The sequence below is a fragment of the Phytophthora infestans genome, genomic scaffold (genome assembly GCF_000142945.1).
Source record: "Phytophthora infestans T30-4 supercont1.23 genomic scaffold, whole genome shotgun sequence".
In the NCBI taxonomy this organism is placed as follows: domain Eukaryota; phylum Oomycota; class Peronosporomycetes; order Peronosporales; family Peronosporaceae; genus Phytophthora; species Phytophthora infestans.
This window is the reverse complement of record NW_003303736.1, coordinates 2,145,824-2,168,667: the sequence shown is the minus strand read 5'-3', so window position 1 is coordinate 2,168,667 and position 22,844 is coordinate 2,145,824. Positions and strand designations below refer to the sequence as shown.

Sequence of the window (22,844 nt, the reverse complement as noted above, 5' to 3'; positions counted from 1 at the left end):
GATTTGGTTGATGGTAACGTGTCGCCTGTGAGCAGCACAACGTCGACCAAAGGCTCCATCAAGTTCATTTTGTCCTGACTATACGAGGATCGAGCTCATAGCGCCACAGGACCGGAAAGGTACGGGGGTTGCACCCCGGCTCGTTGCCAATCAAATATATGGATTTGCCCTGGGCGATTGCTTCGTTTTGCTGATAATACTGAAACTACAAAATCTCGATCACATCTGCTTCGTCAGGCACGGCAGTTTGACTCACGACACCGTTGGTTCCTGGTGTTTGCTCGATTGTGGCTGGTTTGGCCGCATCCTCGTCATCTGAGTCCAACAGTTCAATGAAATCGCTATTGCTATCCACCGTTGTCTGTGGACTCTGGTCTTTTGTTGTCGTCGTTGGAAGTGGCGTAGAAGGGATTGGGACCTTCGACTCAATTTCAGGTGCAGGCTGTGGCATTGCTGCGGTAGATTTAGTCGGTATTAACGGCAGCCCTTTCTCCTTGGCAATCTCGTTACGTAGCCAGATATCGTCATGCATGTCCACATCTCCTGGTAGCTTGTTCAGCTTCAACCACTTGAGTGTTTCGGCAATACTCACTCCACTCACAATATCCGTTAGTTGAGGATTTACCTCAATCGCCAGCGTCGCTCCACACTCTTCCGCCTTCCGCTTCAGATCTTGACAGCCTTTAATCCCTCGTCGTAGCACAAGCAGATGTCGTTCCTTTAGCTTCATATTCATGCGCTCCTGCATGCGCAATTTTGCTTGTGCTTCCGCTTGTTTTCGCTGTTGATCCGCTTTGAGTCGCTCTTGCTCCACTCGATGACGAATAAGCAGCTCCAGTTTCTCATTCTCAGTCAGCTTACTGTTTCCTTGTTGCTGGTCGAAAATTGCCTGTAAGTTGGGAGGCAAGACCCGACTCGTCTGAGCTCCTGGGGCAACAGGTGGTCGACCTGGCACTACCGTCGTCGACGGGATTACGCCTACCGCAGGCATGGCAACGCCAGGCATACGGTTCATAAACGAAGGTACTTGTAGCTCGGACGGAGGGACCGCTCCAGTGGTCGATGTGGGCCGTCTGCAATACGTGCATTCAATCCTCGTGGGCACTGGTACTTTGGTCGTTGAGGACGGGTAAATCTCGTTGGGCGCACGACAATTGTCGCAATGCTTCATCAACATACCGTCGCGACTAATGAGATGTGTCCCTCCTCTGCGTAAAGTCCGCACGGCCTTAAAGTACATGTGCGTCTCAAGAATCTCCTTCTGTTCGGCAGGAGAACACTGCTGGTCCAGGTCTTCTTCAAACATGGTTTCTTGCTCGAACCAATCAATGATACATCTTCTGTCCGTGAGCATACCGGCCGCAGTAATGTCTCCATTTTCGTTCGCAACGGCAGTAGTGGATCGATCTCGCATGTCAGTCAAGATACTCTCGAGAACAGAGTCTTCGTGAGGAATCGCTTGGATAGCCAGCTCTTCGGCATCTGCTGCCTTGCCTTGAGCATGAAGCAGGGATTCCTCGAAGTCGTCGATGCTGAAATACTTCTGAAGCTCCGAGGTCATGAATTTACGCTCCGTGGTCTTCTCATCCACGATACGTTTCGCAACGCCCTCTTTACGGATCTGCAGGTCGTATACCTTCTTCTCCATGGTCCCCATAGTCACGAATCGGTACACAAACACCGGCTTTGTTTGTCCAAAGCGATATGATCGACACATGGACTGCGAGTCGTTGCAAGGATTCCAGCACACATCGAAGATAATGATCCGGTTGCCAGCACACAGGTTGATTCCCTCTCCTCCCGCTTTTGTTGAGATCATAATCAGGTCGATATCTTCTTCCAAGTCGTTAAACTGCGCGATCTGACGGAATCTGTCTTGTTGAGACGTGCTGCCATCTATACGCAAGTAGTTGAGCCGTTTGGAGTGACGACGCTGGTACTTGTTGTGCTTGGAGATCATCAGTCCGATCGTATCTAATGTCGGGATACTCTGAGAGAAAATAATCACGCGGTCCCCGACGTCTTGACACGCTGAGAGCAGCTCCATGAGGATCATCATCTTGCCACTGGCTTCGAGTTGATGCGGGACGTACTTCTCCATAAAATTCTTGGCAAACTTCAAGCGATGCCATCCTGCGTCCGATGTCTTCGGTGGTTTCGGCGTTGAGGCAGCACTCGGAGCATCTAGCATACTCAACAGGTTCGCTTCGTCTCCATCATCATCGTCGTCGTCGTCATCAACCACAGGAGGACCACGAGTCGGTGGAGACGGACTGGCTCGGCGCACTTGTCTAGATGTTGGTACGTCGTCGTAGGAATCGAAGTCATCGCCGCCGTCCTCCACACCGAAGATATCCGATACACCTCGTCGACTTGATTTCTTGCTGTTTCCACTGCGTTCTTCTTCTTCCAGACGTTTATATGTCTCACTAATGACATCTGGGTGATTCGAGATAGCCAGCGCAATGTGATAGCCACCCAGCACATCCAACCTGTCGGAATTACCACGAGTAGGGACGCCATACTTCAGGAAGTCTCTGTATAGCTGTGCTTGGGCGTCTGTAAGCTTGCACATCAACACGTATTCCTTCTTGGGAGGTAGCTGTTTGAACAGATACTGCTGATCTCGACGCAGAACCAAAGGCTTCAACTCTCGAGTCAACACAAATGCTCGTTGTCTCGCCAGCTTCAAGTCTGCGTCAGAGCTATCAATACACTGGCCATTCTTGATCGGAGCCACGAATCTGTTCTTGAACTCGTCCAGTGAACCTAGATAGTCCGGTCTTGCAAAGTTGACCATCGTCCAGTACTCTTCCAAGTGATTTTGGAGTGGATAGCCAGTCAGAATGATGCGTCGTGTGGTCTTGACATGAGCCAATGCCTTGACCAGTTTGGACTTGTGATTACGGACTCGATGGCCTTCATCCAGCACCATCAGATCTGGTCCTGGGTCACACAGACACTTGTATGCCTGTTTGATCATGTGTGAGTACTTCTGGTTACCTGGAGCGATCTTCTCTTCGCCACTAGACTGTAACACAAGCAGACGATACAACTCATAGCCTGTAATCAAGAGTCCACCCCGTTTGTGCCACAGTTTGACGACATTCACCCGATCCGACATCTTCTTTTCACGACTAGACTCTAATGTGAAGAGTCCGAGTCGTCGAGACTCCTTCTTACCGAGCCATTTCACCACCTCAGCTTCCCAGTTACGGACGCAAATCGTCGGAGCCAAGATGAGCACATGCTTGTGTCTTTGCTCAAGTCTGCCGTCCCCATTCAGCGTCTTCTTGGACAGAAAAGCCTGTACCGTTGTGATTACCTGTAAAGTCTTACCTAGACCCATAAAATCTGCCAAGACACAGCCGAAACCTACAGGTTCTTGTGCAACATGGCTCCATAAAAACTTGGCGCCAATAACCTGGTGAGGTTTAAGCTTGTCGACAAGGTCCTTGTACACGAAGATCGGTGCGTCTTCTGTTCCTTCTTCACCTGTAGGCGGCGTACCGTCTGTTGACAACGGGTTTAGACACAGCAAGTCCTCTTGCTGCTCGTCTGGGACCGCTAGCTGGTCCTCTGATAGGTTAGAGAAGTTTCCTAAGATGGCGTCGATCTTTTTAGCGCGTTTGGCTTCAGCCTCGCGTGCTCTTCGTGTACTTTCGTCTAGATCTTCGTCGTCCATCACGTCTGCGATTTTGCGGCGGCGATTCCAGCGCTCCGCACGCTCTGTACGCTCCGATGGCTGAGCTTTGCGCTTCTTCCCTGTGTCTTTCTTCTTCTTACCATTCGATGAGCTCCGCGAAGATCTGCGAGGCTGGAAGAAGGAGATAATGGAGCCATCTTGGGCTTCCTCGTCGTCCTCGTCGAAGTCTACCCTGTCAACACCATCGCTCTCTTCTTCGTCCTCCTCGACGTCTACTGGTGCGTTAGGATCCCACTCAGCCTCAATTTCGTCGCTACTGTGTGTGGCTGCAGCCTGCTCATCATCCGTAAGGATCTCGATCTCGTCCGCCGACGACATCTCCGCCAGCAACCTGCGTGGTCCTTGGCGCGCGCGGAATGCGGAATTGGCGCGCAAGGGAAACTTGACCAACACTCTTAGCTCGCTACTTAGATCAAGTCAAAAGAAGACCTCGAATGGTCCTTACTTTAATCAAGTCTATGTTGAGCTCATGTTATCCACCAATAAGAGCGAGGAAACATAAATCTATACCGAAAAATGATGGTTGGTTAATGGAGCCGAAGTGCTAGGCGCTACATGCGCGTGTCCTAGCTACAGTACAAACTCATACAGAACGCCTTGCTTGGGTGGATCAGTTGGCTCGCTCTTGTCTGAGTCGCTCTTGGCTGGCGACGTCCCAACAGACGCACCAGAGCTCTCCGCTTTCTCTACACAATCCGGGGATGCGATGGCGACTGCTGAGCTGGTCGCACTCTCCTTCAAGCTCTCGTCGCTCTCGCCCGCGTCTGAGCCTGAAGCTGTGGTCTTTGCGTCGGTGCCTGTCACATCTTTCCAGCTCGTGACGGACGAGTTGCCGTCTTCGCTCTGCGTCTCCTTCAACTGCTGTTCCCATACGGCAGCACTCGTCGCCATGAACGCCTGATTGGCTGCCAACGCACGTACATTTCGCTCTCGTGTGAGCATCAACTGGTGATAATACGCCTGGACATGCGCTTGTTGTCGTCGACGCTCCTCCAACGCAGTCAGACGCTCCTGAATGATCCGAGGATCCATTATCCCACCTTGCAGTGGGATCACACTCGGATCGTCGCTTCCAGTTGTCGTCATAGCCATTCGGTTAGCAAACATCACTTGCTGGTGGTAATAGTACTGTTGTAGCTGTCGTTGATACTCTTCTGCTGCTGCAAGTTCTGCGTTGGCCACGGTAGTCTTCCCGACTTCACTGTCTTCCGTATCAGCTATACTACTGGACGTGGGCGATGTTTCGACTGAATCCTGTAATGTCTGCTGGAAACTAGCTTGACTAGCGTTCAGTTGTTCCATCTGCTGTCTCTGTTGGACACGAAGACGGAAGATAGCGGCAAGTTTTTCTCGGGTTGCGTTGCCTAATCCTTCGCGACGAGGAGGCAACGGAGCTGTCTTCGCAACAGCATTTGCGCTCGCTGTGTTCTTAGGTTTCTTCTGGGCGACGTCGACGTCCATGTCTGGCTTACGCTTGGAGCCATGTGGACTCTTATCAGGTTTATTGTTGCGTCGTGGCGTCTCTTCTTCCTGTTCTTCCTCAACATCTTCATCGCTTAATGCGTCGTGGCCTTCGAACTCAACATCCAGCACCAAGTCGGCGGTCTCGCTATCATTCTTACGCTCACTGTCCTCGTCTGTCGTACCAACTGCGACTTGAACGCGTCGTGGTGTCCTTCGACCAGGAGAAGACGCGTTTTTAGTTGATCGTGGCGATTTTTTGGCACTTTTCGGATGCTTCGGACTCTTCTGAAGACGCTTAGCGGGAGCTTGCTCTTCTACTTCCTCGCAGTATTTCTTCCGGTTACTGCAGCTTTGAAGAGCTTTCCGTGGCTGTTGCGCCTTCGGTGACGGTGTGTTCTTCCTCTTCAGTGTCTTTTTCGGCTTCGTCTTACCAGCTAATTCCTCTTCTGTGGCGAACAAAGACGTGCAGCCATCCCAGCTAACATACTTGTTCGTGGACTCCTCACAATGGCTTCCGTGTGCTGCTACGTCTTCTAGTTCCACCCAGGCGTCGAACCTCGCGTTCCAGCCCATGTAGTGCACAAAGAGCAGCTCCTTCTCGGGATCCAAGTCTAGGATCCTGGCCTCGGTATACTGTTCTCCTCGGTAATGCACGTCCACCATGAGTTGGTAGCCATGCAGTGTTGAAGCGTCCACAGTCGGCTCATCCTGTTTCTTCTTCGTCTCCTTTTCTTTCTTTGCTTTCTTATGGTTGCGACTTTTGTTCTTCTCGTCGCCTTCGTTCTCCTGTTTGGGTGATGTCTTAGGCGCTCGACTGCGAGTGGTAGGAGCCGAGGAGTCAGCAACCACCTCACCGATCTTGGCACTGGCACGGACAGCAGCGCGTCTTTTGGGGGTCGGTGGTGGAAGAAATGGCACGTCCTTCTTCTCGGACTCCGGCATCGTGGAGCGCAGTAGTCTCCGCGTCACGTACATGGCCCTGAAACTCTCAATATGCAACTTTTAACTCTGTGGCTTCGCGTGTAGTTGATGGCTGTTGTGAGACGTGTATGCGTCACGCTGCTTGGAGTGCAAGAGCAAGAAAGAAGGCGCGTTCCTTCGCCTGGTTGCGCGAATGCTAAAGTGGGCGGCAAATTGGGCCGAAGGGTCGCAAGATCTTTCCATGGAGAGGATAAAGGCACAAAATTGACGAAGAACAGTAGGTGTTTCTGTCAACCACATAATTGTCGAAGATGGCTACACAAACTTCAACTTGTTGAAGAGGAAAGGCCCAACTGCTTGCCGGAGCGATATAACGGACGCGAATGCGCTACACTCCTTCACACAACGGTTGCACTGTCAAACTACTTCACTGTTTAATGATAGTGGAGCTTTAATCATGGAGAAATCGCAATTGCATGAAGTAGTGCTGGACTTGTGTGAGTACTGTTGGTCGAGCCGTACGAGCTCAAGCGCCGGAGGCTCAATCTCGTTGGTGTACCGTCATTGGGCACATGGTGTACGCGTTGTGAGGCTGCTGAGAAGAGTGTACGCACTGGTGTAGGACTGGATGGTCTAACATCAGGCGTAGGGGGCACCGCACGCTCCGACTGTCGTACAGCTCGGCGAGCCATTTCACGCCAGTCGATACGCCACAATGTGAGTACCATGAGACCAAACTTGACGATCTCGCCACAAACAGCGCCCCACCAGAGTCCGTGCAGTCCCCAGTTCCAAGAGATACCCAGAAGATACGAGGTTGGCAGCATGGTGAGCCAGGATCCAACCGTCGTGATAGCCACCAACGTGGCAGCCAATGACATGGCTTCCACGACAGCAGACATGATAATATGTAGTCCAGACAAGAACACAGCGAGGCAGAAGATAGGCATAGTGCTGTCAATGTCTGCGATCACGACAGGGTCTTCTGTAAAGAATCCAATGATCGGAGCTCGGAAAAAATACGTCAGCAGCGCACATACAAACGTCGTGATGCCTCCGAGCAGCGTGCTCACATACAGTGTCTGTTTAGCTGCTGCTGGACGGTTTGCACCTAGGAAGTTGGCCGAGCGCACTTGCATAGGCAAGCCAAACCCCCAGTAGATACCGAACGTGAGACCCCACAGACTGAATAGGACGCTGTTAGCTGCTAGCTTGACCGAGCCCAATGATCCTGCTAGTGCTGAGATCACATTGTACACCCATTCGTCTAGTGCCTGGTTGATTGTCATTCCTACCGAGAGAGAAACGAAAGTGTTTACGCGCTCCCACTGCATACAAGCTGCGAGATCGAAGCCAGCCCACGTTTTTCGGTGGTAACCTTTGTACCAGAAGCCGTACACGACGAGAGCTACCGGTTGAAAGATCGACGACACACTTTGCGCAATGGGTGCACCAATGAAGCCAAGCGCCGGAAAGGGACCGCAGCCGTAGATAAACACATAATTTGTGATCAATGATATGCCGACGCTGGCAACACCGATGACGGCGGGAGGTTCCATGATCTCTTGAGACTGGAGGTACTGTCGAAGCGCACAGTAAATCGCTTGTGGCAGTACCGTAGGGGCAAGGAAGCGAGCGTATCTATCGGCAAGCAGCAATACTTCAAGATCATCTGTGACCAGCCTCAGAACGATATCCACGTAGAAAAACGAGACCATCACTGGAATGGATAGCAACGTGATGAAAATCAAAGCGAGCTGGAGCCACACGCCGACGAGAGCGTAGTTCTTGGCCCCATATGCCTGGCCACAGAGCGTGCAAACTGAAATCGCAAAGCCGAAGATCAGCATCTGCACACCGTTGGTCCATACGCTTGCCAGTGCACTTGCTGCGAGCTCCTTGGACCCCAAATGGCCTAGAAACATTGTGGACACCGTCGAGAGCGAGATCCGACAGAACGTCGTCACACTCACGAGCCAGCCCATGTTCCAGATCGCATACGATTCCTCGCTAAAAGTGGGTAGCGGTTCCTCCGCTTCTTCCTCTTTCATTGACGCGAATTTCTCGCTGACCAAAAGCGAGGTCCCTTCGTCCGCAGTCTTAAGTTTCACGAACGAGGCAGGGCAGTCGTCTTCCTGGTCGACACGCACGACAACATTCGCGTCCGCGGCGCACCATCGTGATGTAGGCTGCCCGTTGATCGTCTTGGAAAGCGTGGGCATCGTCATTGATAAGATCTCCCAGACTGGAGTTGAGTCAGTGAGAAAAGGGTTTTCTGGTGCAACGGGGGTGTAAAATACCCATGTGAGTAAGGAGCACTCCCAACCTTTGCTTAAGAAAGTAGTTTCGGTTTCTATCAATACGCGAGGGCTTTGTCTAAGAAGCGGAAACGAACGGTCCAGCGCGCGTGACGTGTGGGTGGACACGAGCCCGATTCGTAGTGTCGATCGTAACTTCGATAGAATGGATTAGTTACGATGGATGGATCGCGACATGGGCATTAACCATTGGTCAAGTTGAAGCCTTCCACAGTTTTGGTGGCACACACCAGATCACTTCAACAACCATGTATTACCGGTAATCGAAATGGCAACAATGCCACTCAAAAGTGATACATGCAACAAACCCATTGAATTATTCACCATTGACGTTATAAAACTTAATGTTTTTGTTTTCTTCCTACTGCTCACGATTGAAGTTATGAAGCGCGTTCACCGAGCCATACGAACTGCTGTTCATCATATCCCTCTTGCCAGTTGCATCACTAACAGTCTGATGACGGTGGTGCACACGTTGCGGCGTCGACAGAATAGCCAGCACAGGTGTGGTACCAGCAAGCGTAGGAGTCGACGGCAACACGAGTTCGGACCGCAATCGGATGTCTTCCTCCAGCTCCTCCTCAGTCAGCACATCGCCCTCTGATTGAAGCACAGCGCGATGTGCCATCTCACGCCAGTCGATGTGCCACAGAGCAAGCACCATTAAGGCAAACTTGACCGTCTCTCCTACTAGACTGCCCCACCACAGTCCGTGGAGTCCACCATTCCATGCAAGACCCATGAGATACGAGGCCGGCAGCATAACGACCCAGGATCCAATGGTCGTGATGACTACTAAGGTCGTAGCAAGCGACATGGCCTCCACCACAGCCGACATAATAACGTGCAGACCCGAGACAAACACTGCAGTACAGAAGATAGGCATTGTGCTGGTAATCGCTGAGACTACTGCGGGGTCATGAGTGAAAAACCCCGCAAGAGTGTCACGGCAAACATACACAAGCAGAGCCGACACGAAGGCCGTGAGTCCACCCAGCACAAAGCCAACGTGTAGTGTGCGTTTCGCAGCCTCCGGTCGATTTGCACCCATGAAGTTAGCGACACGAACTTGCGTGGGTAAGCCAAAACCCCAGTAGATGCCAAAGATCAGTCCCCATAAGTTAAAGAGGATACTGTTAGCTGCCAAGTTCCATGCACCAAGCGACCCTGCCAGTGCCGAGATGACGTTGTAGACCCACTCATCCAGTGCGAGATTCATCGTCATACCGGCTGATAAATACGCGAACGTACGCATACGTTCCCATTGTAAACAGGAGCGGAGATCCCAGCCGAACCACGTCTTCTTGTGGTAACCTTTGTACCAGAAGGCGTAAATTACGAGCGCTGTGGGTTGGAAAATGGACGCTACACTCTGGGCGATTGGTGCACCAATGAACCCAAGTCCTGTGAGTGATCCGCAGCCGTAAATGAACAAGTAATTCGAGCCTAGTGATACAGCAACACTGGCGACACTGATGATCGTTGCCGGTCGAACGATCTCCTGGGCTTGTAAATATTGCCTTAAAGCACAGTAGACGGCTTGAGGGAGTACACTGGGTGCAAGGAACCTGGCGTATGTATCAGCCAGAGCCAGAATCTCACGGTCATCCGTTACGGCGCTTAGAATTCGGTCTACGTAGAAGAAGGAGACCATAACCGGCACGGACAGCAGGAGCAGGAGGAGTAGCGCCAGTTGCAGCCACACACCCACTAGACGATAGTTCTTAGCGCCGTACGCTTGGCCACAGAGTGTGCATACGGACACCGCGAAGCCGAAGATGAGGATCTGGACGCCACCTGTCCACACATTGGCCAACGCACTGGCCGCCAACTCGCGTGAGCCTATTCTGCCCAGGAACATGGTTGAAATGGTTGACAAGGAGATGCGACAGAAGGTCGTGACGCTCACTTGCCAGCCCATACTCCAGATGGCCCGCGCTTCCTCATGGAAGGTGGGTAAAGTATCTTCTTCTCTGCGAATTGCATCTGTCTCGGCCAGAAGGCGGGTTTCGTCCGAGTCCGCCAATGGTTTGGATTGCCACCCGACGGTGTCGTCATCGAGCGAGTGGCGGTCGATCTGCAACGCGTGGCTGGACGGGGAAGTGTCCAGGGATATTCTCTGCGCGTCTTCCGGTGCGCCAGCGTCTGTAGACGAACATGGTAAGCTACACCCACCACTTTTGTCTATTTTTGTCATTTCAAAAACTGGGTACAAATTTCTGCACTGCAAAGGACAAGTTTTTTTTTAAAACTGTCAAATTCACGGAAGAAAGTATTTCTGAAATTGTTCAAATTAAATTCTTAAAGGTTACTGCTGAATTTAAAAGAACAAATTCACGTAAGAAAATAAAATCCAATTGTACCCTTACCGGTGACTGGAAAACTATTCTGGACCATCTGGGATTTTACCCTTTTTCTGACTACTTATTGCTGATCATTTTTGAGAAGCACATGTGCCGGTTGATATTTTTTCAGCGAACGATTTTCCAAGGCATTACTTACTTCCTTTACATGTAGTGGTATTTAGTAGCGTGTACAGTATAGCTAAGTAGTTTGATGGGGCATTTTTCTGGCCGATCGCTTAATAAGAGACAACAATACATGTACACACAAAATACATGTTTAAATAAGCCTGATTACTGGTAAAGTACACAGGTGGAAAACAAAAGCAAAAATCCTATAAGAATGACGTGCAGGGTGATTCCTTGTGCTGCACCGCGGGCTTAATTCACTGTGGTAATAGCCGCTGTATGCTTATTAAAATAGCGAAACCCCTTCATTGCAGGTGCCGGTACCGGTAAAAGTAGTAAATTCGAACAGTCTTGACAATTTCACCTGGAACATGTGCCATCGTCTGGCAAGTACACTTTATTAATCAAGTAAGGGTGCCATGGTTTTAATAATGCCTATCATATCGAAGAAGCTGGAAAAAAGTATGTACAGTATCAGCGATCGCGTGCAAGTGTCTTTAATTGGCTTAAACCTACATTACATATTTGTTATTTTCACTTTTTCAACTGCCACCTGCCAGAAACATCTCACAGCTGGAGCTGTAGAGCACTTAACACGATTTGCTTTAAATCAAGTTGATGTTCGTAGAGTCAGTGCAATAAAACCCAATCGATCCTTGCTCGCGATCACGAAAGGACAGAGAGGGCCAAAAATCTTGGCCCAAGATGCAAACTGAATCAACTTTTTGGATAAATGTATGATTAGTTGCCGGTTAATGTGCCAGGTAGCGTGAGGAATGTGATCGCAAATAATAATTTATTCTCTTTACAACTCACGGACCCAAAGTGTATGCGGCAATTTACCGCTCTGATAAAAAAATAACTAGGGATGAAGGCAGTGCTCGCTTCACGGGGTTTTGCCGCCCTGCGCCGCGTGGTGCTGCATGCAGAAGTAGTTGTGTTTTTGGTACGAGCGGCGGTTGCATCCGTCTACCTTGCAACGATTCCCACCGCCATGGGCCCAACAGAAGCCGCCGGGTGCAGCCACCTTGGAGCAGCCTGGAGCGTCGCAAATGTGACCACCGCCGTGTGACCAGCAGTAGCCGTAGCGCTTGGCCTTGCTGGTACATCCAGAGATCTTGCAGAGCTTACAACCGCCGTGATGGAAGCAGCGGTTGTACAGACGCGCTCCGTGAGTGCAGTTCGGGAACGAGCAGCGCGAGCCGCCACCGTGGCGCACGCAGCGGCCCCGTGAGACCGCGGCACGTGGGCACTCGTCTTGCGCGCAGATCGAGGACTTGCATACACGCATTTCATCGTGGTTGTCACTGATGGCTAGTAATTGTTCCACACACTTCTCAACGATTGCGTTGTCCGAGAGCAAGCTGCGACCGCCGATGTGCAGGTCGAAGATGCGAGCCTCGTCCTCGTTGATGTCCGATTCGTTGCTGTCGTCCGAGTCGGCCATGCCCATGTCCGCCTTGCTGAGCGGTGACATTACGGGCGACACTGAGGCACTACTGCAGCCGTGCGACGGCGTGTGAGGCGACGTCGAGGGCAACGACGACGGGTTCAAAATGAAGGCCAACGCCGATTTATTCTCTTTTTCACGAAGCATCACCAGCAATTTTGTAATGGCTGCTCGGGTGAACTGATTTTCAAAAGTGATCGCTTGTTTGTGGGACCGCTTCAAATCCGGGAATGACAGAATGCGCAGGGCTTGCGAAAACGCTTTTGCCGCACGCACTGCCATCTCGAGGATGGACCGACGGCCCCATCAAGAGCTCATGGTAACGAGCCGAGATTGGCCGAGTCGAGCGTGACGCAGTCGTCGTAAAGGGGATGGGCACCCAATGGCAAGTTGGCAACGGCCGTTTGTGCCCATGCACCGCCAATGATCTGCGGCGGTGTTGAAGCTGGAGCGGGGCCGAGATATAAACAAGACCGCAGCAGCAAATGTACATGCACTCTACAGTCGTGCACCTCGTATTCGGCGGGGTGGACCATATAGAGTCTACGAGCTGCGAATATTTATAGAGGAGCAGATGGAATCCAAATGTACTACTTTGTATTACCTTAATTAAGTACAAATCATAAATCCATCTTCGACACAATACCAGTGTGATTCCAACAGTTTCGTATGGTCATTGTCGATACGTCTTGCCAACCTTCTGAGCACCACTTCATCGCTGTATAAATATTGACGGGGGTATACGTCTCGCCTTTGTAAAACAGAGACAGTGTCCATGATGGCTCTGTGGCTGCCTTCCTGCACAATGTTTGCTTATTGGCGAGATTCAACGTAGAATAGGCGGACGGGCGACGTGCCATGGCATTTTGCGACAAAATTTATAATGAGCTGTTGTATGGTGAAGTGATTGAGCTGATACATCGTGGCGGAAGTGCGGCGTTTCATCCCTCCTTGAGGTTATTTGGTCCAAAGGAGATGGGCAACTCATTTGCGCAATGCATGTGGCCCAATCATTAGATTGTGCAGGTTATTAAGCCATACCGGGGCCGAAAACGACTGTAACAGCTACGGTACCAGTGCCTACATGTAGCAATACACGTCGCAAGCCTGGAAAACCAACGCGTCGGCACCTCGTACTTCGGGGTTGGCGACGGCCGATTTGATGTTTACGCTTCTCATGATCACCCAGGAGGGCTCCCGTCGGGGACGGACGGAGCCGCTCCAGAGGCTACTGTATTCAATACCCAGAGGCTCGAGCGCCGGTATGTGCAGATCCTGAGAACAGACCGTGACGCACCGCGACAGGACGGTAACGACTTCGACGTTAACTGCAAGATGAACCATAACGCATCAAGAGCAAAACATTCCAGATGTCGGCGGTAGTGGTGAGCCTCGGCAGTACTGCGTTGCCAAAGCCTGCATTCTGTGCATGTAGTTCAGCTCGAAGCGTTTGCTTGCTTGGTTTTGAGTCAAGCTTTTGACTGTCATCTGCTGAGGCATTTCTGAGGATTCTCATCATCTTCAAGGTAATCAGGCTGTGCACAAAAACGAGAGGAGTCCGGTGTTTGACCCGTTGCACTTTGCGTTCACCTTCAACCGCCGGTGACCAGCACTGCTCGAAGCTCGCAAAAACAAATCAAAACAGAGAACGGCTTGCTAGCGGTGCCGCTGTTGGAACTTCCAGCTTGTATAATACATGTAAATAGGGAAAAGCCTCCCGCCCGCCAGCCGCAGGGTATGCAATGGGGTGTGGTCGCTTTTACAAGAGGTATCAGCATGTCCACTGGCCAAATGGTTTCAGTGTGATGGCCCTGTTGGCGTCAGAGGTAGCCGCTGCCAATGAGGCGCAAACGAGCGCGACGCGTCATGACGCCGGAATTTCTAGACCGCCTCAGGTGGGGACGTGGCAAGCGCTGAGTGTACTCGTGCTTGCATGCAGACTCCGAGAGAGCAAAAGGATGATGAGAGCTTTCTTCGATGTGGGAGTGGAACAACGCGCCGTGCTTGAACGAGTTGATGCGGTTTAACACCGCGGTCTGATTGGTGCGAAACTGGTAGGGTCCAGTTAATACCACCGTGACAAGGTGGTATATCACGGCGTGACGTCGCCCATGTGCGACTCCTATCGAGAAGAAATTACGGTAACTTACCTTTAACTTTTTATAGTAATGCTTGTACTACTTCAAAGCTTCATTATGATTAACATTTTATGGGAAGCTAAGTTCGCTTTGCTCCGGCTAGGTTGCTATAATACTTTAAACTCGAATAGGCACTGTGTGTTTCCTGGCTTACACGTTGTGAGCGGAGTGGCCCTTGCAGTAGTAGCCGTACTTCTGGTACGAGCGTTTGCTGCAGCCCTCGAGCTTGCAGCGGTTGCCACCGCCGTGTGCCCAGCATGAACCGCCCTGGGCCGCCACCTTGACGCAACCTTCCTGGCTGCAGATGCGGCCGCCGCCGTGCGACCAGCAGTAGCCGTAGCGCTTGGCCTTGCTGTTGCAGCCCGCGGCCAGGCAAATAGTGGAGCCGCCGTGCTGGAAACAGCGGTTGCGCAGCTTGGCGCCGTTGGTGCAGCCTTCAAACGTGCAGCGCGAGCCGCCGCCGTGACGCACACAACTGCGACGCGAGACCGCCAGACTGGTACAGCCCTTTTCCTTACAGAGGCGTGTCTTCTTCTTGTGAGAGGTTAAGCCGTTCTTGGGGCTGTCGACATCAGAGCTCTCGCCCTCCGAGCTCGTACCCGTGGACGCGCAGCTGTCAACGGTCGAGGACGAGGCCGACGGCACGAAGAGCGACGGCAGTCTCGCGTTGGTGGTACGGACCTTCTTGCAAGTCTCGGTGGCCGCCAGACCGAGCAATTGCTCGAAGTTGCGCTTGTGGCGCAGCACCGGGGTGCTTGATGTGCGCGGCAGCGTGGCCAGCACAGCCTGCTCGCCGTTCCACCCCGAAACGGAGCCGGGCGAAGCCGCGCTCCATGTCGGCGAGATACAGGTGGTCTTAGGCAGCAGAGACGGCAACAGAGGAGCGAGTCGCGTGGCCTCGACGACGGGATTGAGGATGAAATCCAGCTGCGTCTTGTTGGTCATTTTTACCAGCTTGAGTTAAATGAAGCAAATTGAGTTGTGGTGGAAAGTCTAAGTGGCCTCGAGAAGCGTTTGGCACTGCGCAAGAGGCTTCGTGAGGTGAGCTGGGGCACTGGCGAAAGTGCTGGCGTGGCGAAGCCCAATGAGATTCGCGCGCGTGTGGGCGTCGAACCAAATGCAGAAATGGAGAAATGGAGAGCGACGATGGCGCAAATATGACGCCTGGCCGTGCAAATAAGACCGCATTCCAGTCCAGCCCCCGGAACGCCACTTTGGTCGATTAGCCGAGTTCATTGGCGAATCCTAGGTCCGCCGTAGCCACTTAGGTACCGTGAATTCGTCTACGTGGACAGTTGAGGCCACCTGAGCCTATTTTGACCAATCCACGCACGTGAAACCAAGAGACGCGGGTGTTTAGATGGGACAGGTCTCTTCTATCACACGATTGCCCTCCAACACCAGAACACCATTTCTGCTCATGACGGCAGCATTCATCCCGCCAATTGCAGCGCATTGACCTGCGACGCGGCGAGTTATGCGCCAATGAGCTCTGCTCACCTCAACGCGCTGCCGCCGGTGTTCGATACTGTGGCACCAGCAGCTCCTTTAATTAATGCTAAATCTGAATGAATTCTGAAGATTTTGGGACCACCAGAACGGTTTTTTACGATAGCTAGCAAGCTGGGGAATTTCACTACAGATGCCGTCCATGTACACCGAGAGAGCGCTAACAAACAACCTGCCGCCATTCTGCGGCGCAAATCTCTTCGCCGTCGGCGTGTGCTCTCGACGACTCGACGTCGTGGAAGTCTACGCTGCTCTGTCAGATTCTTGACGATTGTGCCTCTTCTTTAGACTCGACTGGCTGTGGAAAGCCAGTCGACGTACAGGTACATGTACTGTACATGTACCTTTGCGACTGTCGCATGTGTGTTTGAGCGCTGCGGATTTGGGCCCGAATCTCGATGCCGTTCGATTCAAACTTTGAAGTACACTGGTACTTACTTGTACATGTACAAGGGCACTGCTAAGAGCCGGTGGATCCGGAGAGATTCTATCGTGGGCGAGGTAGATTCCAGAGCTCGGTTCGCGACTTGCGAAGCGCTTTGTCTCGTGGGTCTCGGGATTCCTGTATCCCGCATGTCATTCGCGAGGGACAACAACGCTATTTTAAAAAAAACTTTTAAAATAACTTTCGTTATAATAACGGTTATTGGTATTGTGCTGTACAACATTCGTAGAGTTGCAATAGAGATTTTATTCACGCGAATGTATGGATATCGCCGGCGCTTCAAACTATCCGAGCTTGATCTAATTTAGGCCGAGCGCGTAGTATTAAACTCATGTAGTTCTCGAGCTTGAAGTTTTTTAAGCGATGTCCTGCATTTTGAAAGCACATGTAGTTTTAATAATACAAGAAGTGTATCAATGCCGTCACCCCAAGTTATGTCTCGAATGAGCCTCTTGAAGTCGCTGAAGAGCAGTCAGACATTTTCTGCAGCACGGGGTGCCTTCCAAAACACAGTAGCACTAAGAACATGAGCGGTAAGCTTACCGGTGTTCATTTTACACTCAAGTATAATAATTGGTTTTATTAAAATGCAAAACTCACTTTCTCGACCGGAGCCTCATACAGTAGATGTAAGCTTACAATGACAACGCGTGAAAAGCACTTAACTGTACTGCGAGAGCACTGTTAGCTTAGGAAAACGCACAAAAATGTGTCTGAGCACTTTCAAATTTTGAAAAACACAGTAAGAAGCCAGAACTTGCCTTAAGATGCTCGCTGGCACTCCAATACCAGCCTGGTATTACCAGGTACCTCCACAAAGGTAAAAGAACAGCCTGCATTTTGTGCATGGCAGGCGCACTCGTGGCTTGAGTGTGCGCAGAGCAAGCGCAATTCAGCCGCCCTAGAGTGGAGTCCAGCGTCCAATCAGATCGAGTCTCCGTTCATTCTCGCGAGCTTGGCGAAGCATGCCCCGGACGCTGCCCTGGAGAGAGCTGGGGTGTGAGCTCGGCGTCGACGAGGCCGACATCATCCTCGGCACGTTCAAGACCCACAGCACGGATAAGAGCAACACAATGCCCTGCACTGTGTGTCGTAGTGGTTACCTTCACAGCATGCGTTACAGGCTGCTTAAATGCGAGTCGGCCACCTGCAGCAACACTACTTGCTCTTGGCGAGGCAAGGTGCTTGTCTGCTCTGAGTCCGGTGACGCCTACATTTATGAGCTGGGGGACCACCTCACTGGTGCGTCCTCCCCGAAGCGCCCGAAGCTATCTAGGAAGCAGAAAGATTACTGCCGAGAACTCTCACAACAAAGGCTGCGGCCACTCCGCATCCAGCAAGCCATGGCCCAGAAGTTTCATCTGCCTGCACCTGCCATCCCTCCTCTGAACAAAGTCCAAAACTTCTGCAACTACTACAACCGCACCGAGCTGGACAATCACGACCGCGTCGACGACCTGACGCAGTGGATTCATGCGCGCGCGTTTTCTGGCACGGAAGACGAGAACGAGACCTTCACGTTCGCTTGGGACCTTGACACGGAGGGAAGGCCTGCTATGGGCGACGGCTCGGATGAAGAGCCTTTTGTGGTAGGTTTGACGACGAAGACGCTTGTGAGACGGCTTTCGCTTCCTCCTGAGAGCTACATCCTGCATATGGACGCCACGTTCAAGCTGAACACGTCCGACTACCCTGTCATCGTGGTCGGGAGATCCGATCGTGTGCGCAGTTTCCACGTCGTGGCAGTTTTCGTCGTCTCTCAGCGCCTGCAGCCGATCTACGAGGCCTGCTTGGCTTCTCTAAGCAGGATCTACTACAGAATTACAAGCAAAAGACTAGCACCTCGTTACGTGATGGGGGACGCCGAGAAAGCACAACGGAATGCAATATTCATGGTGTTCCGCGAAGACCTAGAGCTGCAATATCTGATGTGGTTTTTCCACGTTATGACTAACGTGGAAAAGCGGTTGAAAGGATTTCCCTCACATGTAGCAGCAGCGTTAGTGCGTAGGCTTTACGACCTACACTTTGCCCGCGACTAAATTTCATTTTCCTGGATGCTGGATCACTATTTGCAAACTTGGAGGAGATACCCGGACCTGGTGGATTTCTATTCCTACTTTGAAGGGCAGTGGCTTCGTGTAAACTTTACTTTGTGGCAGTGCTACTTAACTCCCAGTGGTTTCGCCACCACCAACAACCCTGTTGAGCAGTTCAACAGGGTGTTGAAACGAGACTACGCTACGACGACGTTTGAAAATGGGAGCACTACTAGAAGAGCCGAGCGACTGCTGCAAGCATGAATCAACAAAACAACGGGTTTTCCGCGCCACACCAGACGCTGCGCCTGGCCTGACGCGCCGTGTGGTGGAGCTTACTCGCGAAAAGCTGCTGGCTCGCAACATTGCTGCCGATACCAGTCTGGGTGACGCTGGTGTGACGCACGTGTTGGCACTGCCGGCCAAACGCATCGTGGCGGAGGGAGCAAAGCGCTCAACAGAAGGGCAGATAGCCGCGTCAGCGCAAATGGGCGCAAACTACGCGCGGATGGAGGTGCAGGATCAGTCGCCCTACGGTTGGAGTGTTTATCTACGATCGCAATGGTGTCCTTGCAGCTACTGCTTCAAGTTCGGGACGTGCGTTCACCTACTGTTTGCTCAACGGGCTTCCGACCGACTTGATAGAGCAGGGAGGCGATTGCTGGTGAATCGCCGAGTAGCTGGGAAGCGCAGGAGGGATACGCTCGGAGGAAGGCCTCGTCTAATCGGTCAAGCGCTGTCGTTGGAGTGAAGTAGTGTGTCCGGCACTTGCATGCAGCTCTACATCAACTCGTAAACGCCTGTAGTGTACTTATAATACATGGAGGGGGACAGTATATGTGAGTACTTAGTTTCGAATACGTTTGCGAGTCCAGGACACGCTGCAAGCACATTCAGGTCTCGGATTCGCATAATACACATATCAGTACACTTTTAAAAGGCACTGCAAGCGAGGATATTGTAACCAACACTAATATAGCTCCAGCATCTGCACGTTTGTATGTACAGTAGCATATGATCCTCCAATGCTTCGGAAACGTAGTGATGAGAGTGTTCTGACCGAGGAAGTTGGCGGACACTAACTTCCGCGCTTGTACAGTGTCCGATATGCCTGTAGTAAGACATCCTTAGCTAGTAAAGATGCAGGATGTTCGTTTTGCAAGTTCTGGAGCTAAATACGTATGGAACTGATGTAACAAACCAAAATTGATTTAACAGTGATTCTACTCCTACTGCTCCTCCTTCCAGCAGTCGTCACACGCACATTTAAACCAGACTTCGTCGCCGTAGTTTACTGTGATCTGGGTTCCCTCCCTGACAGCTTTCCTCATCTCTACGAGGATCTTTACGTTGCGTCCATTCCGCATCTCGAGAAAATCAGCGTTTGGCTGGCAAGCGTGTGAGAGGAACCGCATCATCGAGCCACAGTGAAGCGCCTCAATGTACACGTACTTCTTTGCTGTAGACTTCGTATAGTACAGCATTGTATATCCACTGTTGTTCTTCTTCGCCACCTCCGGTTGACCTTCGACCTGTGCGTCGTGCTCGCTCAATTGACCGACATATTCGCCCAAAATATCTCCGACATCCAGGAAACACGTAGTGTACACCCCGAGCCCAACCCGCCCGGTATCAAACAGCTTCAACGACGCTCTGTTTTGAGGTCCATTGCTGCACATTGCGTCTAACTTACAGCTCTCGGGGTTGCAGTACACAGAGGACGTTGCGCTGTCGCAAGAGTCGAGAAAGCAGTCTCCGACGCACTGACAGGGGTCGTAGTCTCCGACGTGCGGAAACGACAGCCCTGGAGGAATCCGGCATTCGTTGATCTCATCTACTCCGTCCGGCCACTCCACTGCGGCTATAGGCGGCGGGATCGTCAGGGTTCTCTCCTCTTGCGCAGGATACTCCGGCCGTCTAGCATGTAGCGCTTTCAGTTGCTCTCGTACGAAAGGAAGACTCAAAAAGTCCTTGGTCTTTTTAGCCGTGATGTTGCTAGCATGGTACACATTCGCACCGGACCTGGTAATCGCACACCTCGCCATGTGCCTCTTTTTCCGTGAGCGCGGAACATGCCACTGGGTCGATCTCTTCTTCGCCTGGTGGCGAATTTTACTGCGGTCTAACCGGGTCGGAATGGCAGCCAGGTACTGCTGGGGGTCCAGCATCTCTTCTGGGCTCTCCACCGGCTGCGCGGTGTCTTCGGCAGGATCCTCACTCTCCAGACGTCCGCCTGTACGTGAGGGACTTGGTCGTAGGGCAATGCTGCACTCCACCGTCACAGCCGAAGTGCTGGGCGGCGAAGCGGCGTTTACCACTGATTCCACAGAATCAGAATCAGATTCTGGAACCACTAAGTAAACCGTTATCTCCTCGGAAACTCGTCTTGGCATCTCTTCCTCGCTTGCACGTCCTTCCTCAACGTCTGTAAAGTCACTGGCACTTTTGCGCGGCGGCTGAAAACTCGAATCGCAGGTGCTGGAGCCTCCGACGTCTGGACCAGGTTTATGTTCTCTTGCTGGGGAATGGTGTGGGGCCCGAGTCTCCGCTGCTTCTCTCTCTACACGTAGTTTTTGGGCTACTGCGACAGAAGCATCAGCAACTGCCTGGTGTAGGGCAGCTATCAAAGTGGTGGATCTCCTCGGAAGATCCACCACACCATCCACTAACTCGTACGTCCGCAGCTTCCTCCACAACGCTACTTCAAATAATACGCCCGACATGTCCGACACGCGGCGTATCATATGCGTAAGCTCCAGTACCTCGTCGGTGTCCACTTGTATAGGAAAATCGGCGTCCTCTTGCTGGGCGATCTTCAGGACGCGGCTCTTGCGGTAGCCTCTGGGGTCCCCAGCGACGAATGCTCGCGAATAGTACTGGATCAAGTCGCCGGCTCGAAGGGTCTCGTGCGGTAACTCGCTCCGCTGGAGTCCTACCATGCCGCTGGGGCTGGTGCTGGCGGGTGCTCGGCGACGGCTGTGCGCGACTGCTGGGCTTCGGATCGGAGTCCGATCCAACGGGCTGCAGATCAGCAACTGCAGTCCGCTACATTCAGAAGACATTTGCTCACCGGACGAGCCCGACAAACTGGGGGCCTGTCTCTCTCACTAGCAGATAGGCGAATGCGGCGCAAGAACTGCTCGAGGAGTGCAGGCGTGGGCGGCGCTGCCAAGCGGTCCCGGCCATGGCGTTTTGTGGATTGTTTGCTGTGGATTTCAGGTCTGAGCATGTGTTCCTAACGTTTTCTCGCTTACAATCGACCCATAATTCTGTACATGTACCATCCAAACTTGGTCAGATGAGCTAATCTTGTAAACACTGTGCAAAAGGAGCTGTACATGTACTGTATACATGTATCTGGCGGATACGCTTTCCACTGAATGTATTACCGGTACATGTAAAGAGGTGCGTAACAAAACCATTGGTACTGTACAGTATTAATACCATCAATGGTAATATTACTGAACCTTGGGAATTTGAAAAGAGTACTGGTAGTATTAATGTAAATTCAATATACCGGGAATTTGACAAGAGTAGTTAAGCTTCAATCTTAATTGACAGCACTAGTAATACCTCCTACAGTAGGGGTTAATAGCATTTGCCAAAATAGTTCTTTGCAGCTTTACTAATACGACGACAATTTAAGTAATACTACTACTACTACCGTGTTGTTTGGTATTCACTTTAAGTATAAGTATTACTCGCTGGAGGCGGTACTATGGATCCTTAGCGTACTACTATTTCAAGAACCCCCATTGAGCAAGTCCAACCTTCAATCTGCAATTATACAGTGGTTGGCCCCGTTCATCATTCGTAGAAGATCTTCATTCTCCAAAACGCGTTGTATATCACACAGAGAAGATCGATAGCTTCGTTGGAGCACACCAACCCTACCCTGTGCGGTGTAGGGCCGCCCGGAAGACGACGAGCTGACGACAGACCCCTGCACGGTGTGCACCACATGTGTGCCGTTGGCATGTTGATTATCAAATATTTGGTCCGGCTCCGATTCTGACTTCGTGTTGTCGCCGGACACTACAGAAAAGGAGATCTCTGCCCCTGTCCACCGCGCTGAGAAGCGCCAGAAGTCGACCACCCAGCAGACGAAGCTGGGTTACGACACTTTACTACAAAAGGGAAGACGAAAGTAAAGCCTGTTGCTCAAGAAGCCGAAGCTCTAGATTAAAATCTCCCCACGCCCGTGTCCGAACTTGGTGTCCCTATCTCTGCCAGACATGCCCGGAAAGCTGGACGACTGGTGGAGTTTGGGACCTGATTCACCACTTGGACGGGCCGTACCAGAAACGCAATCTTTGGCAGCCATCGAAGAAGGTTTACCGCAATCAGTGCTCACTGTGCTGCGTGCTGATCAAGGCACGCGCG

General features: G+C 51.7%; 7 protein-coding genes across 7 annotated transcripts; 1 reads left to right on the top strand and 6 right to left on the bottom strand.

Annotated features, from left to right (window-relative positions):
* Nucleotides 1-205: 205 nt before the first annotated feature.
* PITG_11497 (transcriptional regulator ATRX) lies at nucleotides 206-4,024 on the bottom strand (the record flags this gene model as incomplete). Its single annotated transcript, XM_002901021.1, has 1 exon — nucleotides 206-4,024. The coding sequence occupies one exon, from the start codon at nucleotides 4,022-4,024 to the stop codon at nucleotides 206-208; it is 3,819 nt and encodes a 1,272-aa protein (XP_002901067.1).
* Nucleotides 4,025-4,276: 252 nt separating this feature from the next.
* On the bottom strand, nucleotides 4,277-6,285 carry PITG_11496 (uncharacterized protein; the record flags this gene model as incomplete). Its single annotated transcript, XM_002901020.1, has 3 exons — nucleotides 4,277-4,381; nucleotides 4,511-5,127; nucleotides 5,179-6,285. 3 exons carry the CDS (start codon nucleotides 6,143-6,145, stop codon nucleotides 4,277-4,279), a joined length of 1,689 nt encoding a protein of 562 aa, XP_002901066.1.
* A 261-nt stretch (nucleotides 6,286-6,546) lies between these two features.
* On the bottom strand, nucleotides 6,547-8,319 carry PITG_11495 (Multidrug/Oligosaccharidyl-lipid/Polysaccharide (MOP) Flippase Superfamily; the record flags this gene model as incomplete). Its single annotated transcript, XM_002901019.1, has 2 exons — nucleotides 6,547-8,190; nucleotides 8,236-8,319. The coding sequence occupies 2 exons, from the start codon at nucleotides 8,317-8,319 to the stop codon at nucleotides 6,547-6,549; spliced, it is 1,728 nt and encodes a 575-aa protein (XP_002901065.1).
* A 451-nt stretch (nucleotides 8,320-8,770) lies between these two features.
* PITG_11494 (Multidrug/Oligosaccharidyl-lipid/Polysaccharide (MOP) Flippase Superfamily) lies at nucleotides 8,771-10,330 on the bottom strand (the record flags this gene model as incomplete). Its single annotated transcript, XM_002901018.1, has 1 exon — nucleotides 8,771-10,330. The coding sequence occupies one exon, from the start codon at nucleotides 10,328-10,330 to the stop codon at nucleotides 8,771-8,773; it is 1,560 nt and encodes a 519-aa protein (XP_002901064.1).
* Nucleotides 10,331-11,657: 1,327 nt separating this feature from the next.
* On the bottom strand, nucleotides 11,658-12,612 carry PITG_11493 (uncharacterized protein; the record flags this gene model as incomplete). The annotated part of the gene is made up of 1 exon (XM_002901017.1): nucleotides 11,658-12,612. The coding sequence occupies one exon, from the start codon at nucleotides 12,610-12,612 to the stop codon at nucleotides 11,767-11,769; it is 846 nt and encodes a 281-aa protein (XP_002901063.1).
* A 2,006-nt stretch (nucleotides 12,613-14,618) lies between these two features.
* On the bottom strand, nucleotides 14,619-15,413 carry PITG_11492 (uncharacterized protein; the record flags this gene model as incomplete). Its single annotated transcript, XM_002901016.1, has 1 exon — nucleotides 14,619-15,413. The coding sequence occupies one exon, from the start codon at nucleotides 15,411-15,413 to the stop codon at nucleotides 14,619-14,621; it is 795 nt and encodes a 264-aa protein (XP_002901062.1).
* A 6,399-nt stretch (nucleotides 15,414-21,812) lies between these two features.
* Nucleotides 21,813-22,612, top strand: PITG_11491 (uncharacterized protein; the record flags this gene model as incomplete). Its single annotated transcript, XM_002901015.1, has 2 exons — nucleotides 21,813-21,852; nucleotides 22,503-22,612. 2 exons carry the CDS (start codon nucleotides 21,813-21,815, stop codon nucleotides 22,610-22,612), a joined length of 150 nt encoding a protein of 49 aa, XP_002901061.1.
* Nucleotides 22,613-22,844: the final 232 nt, after the last annotated feature.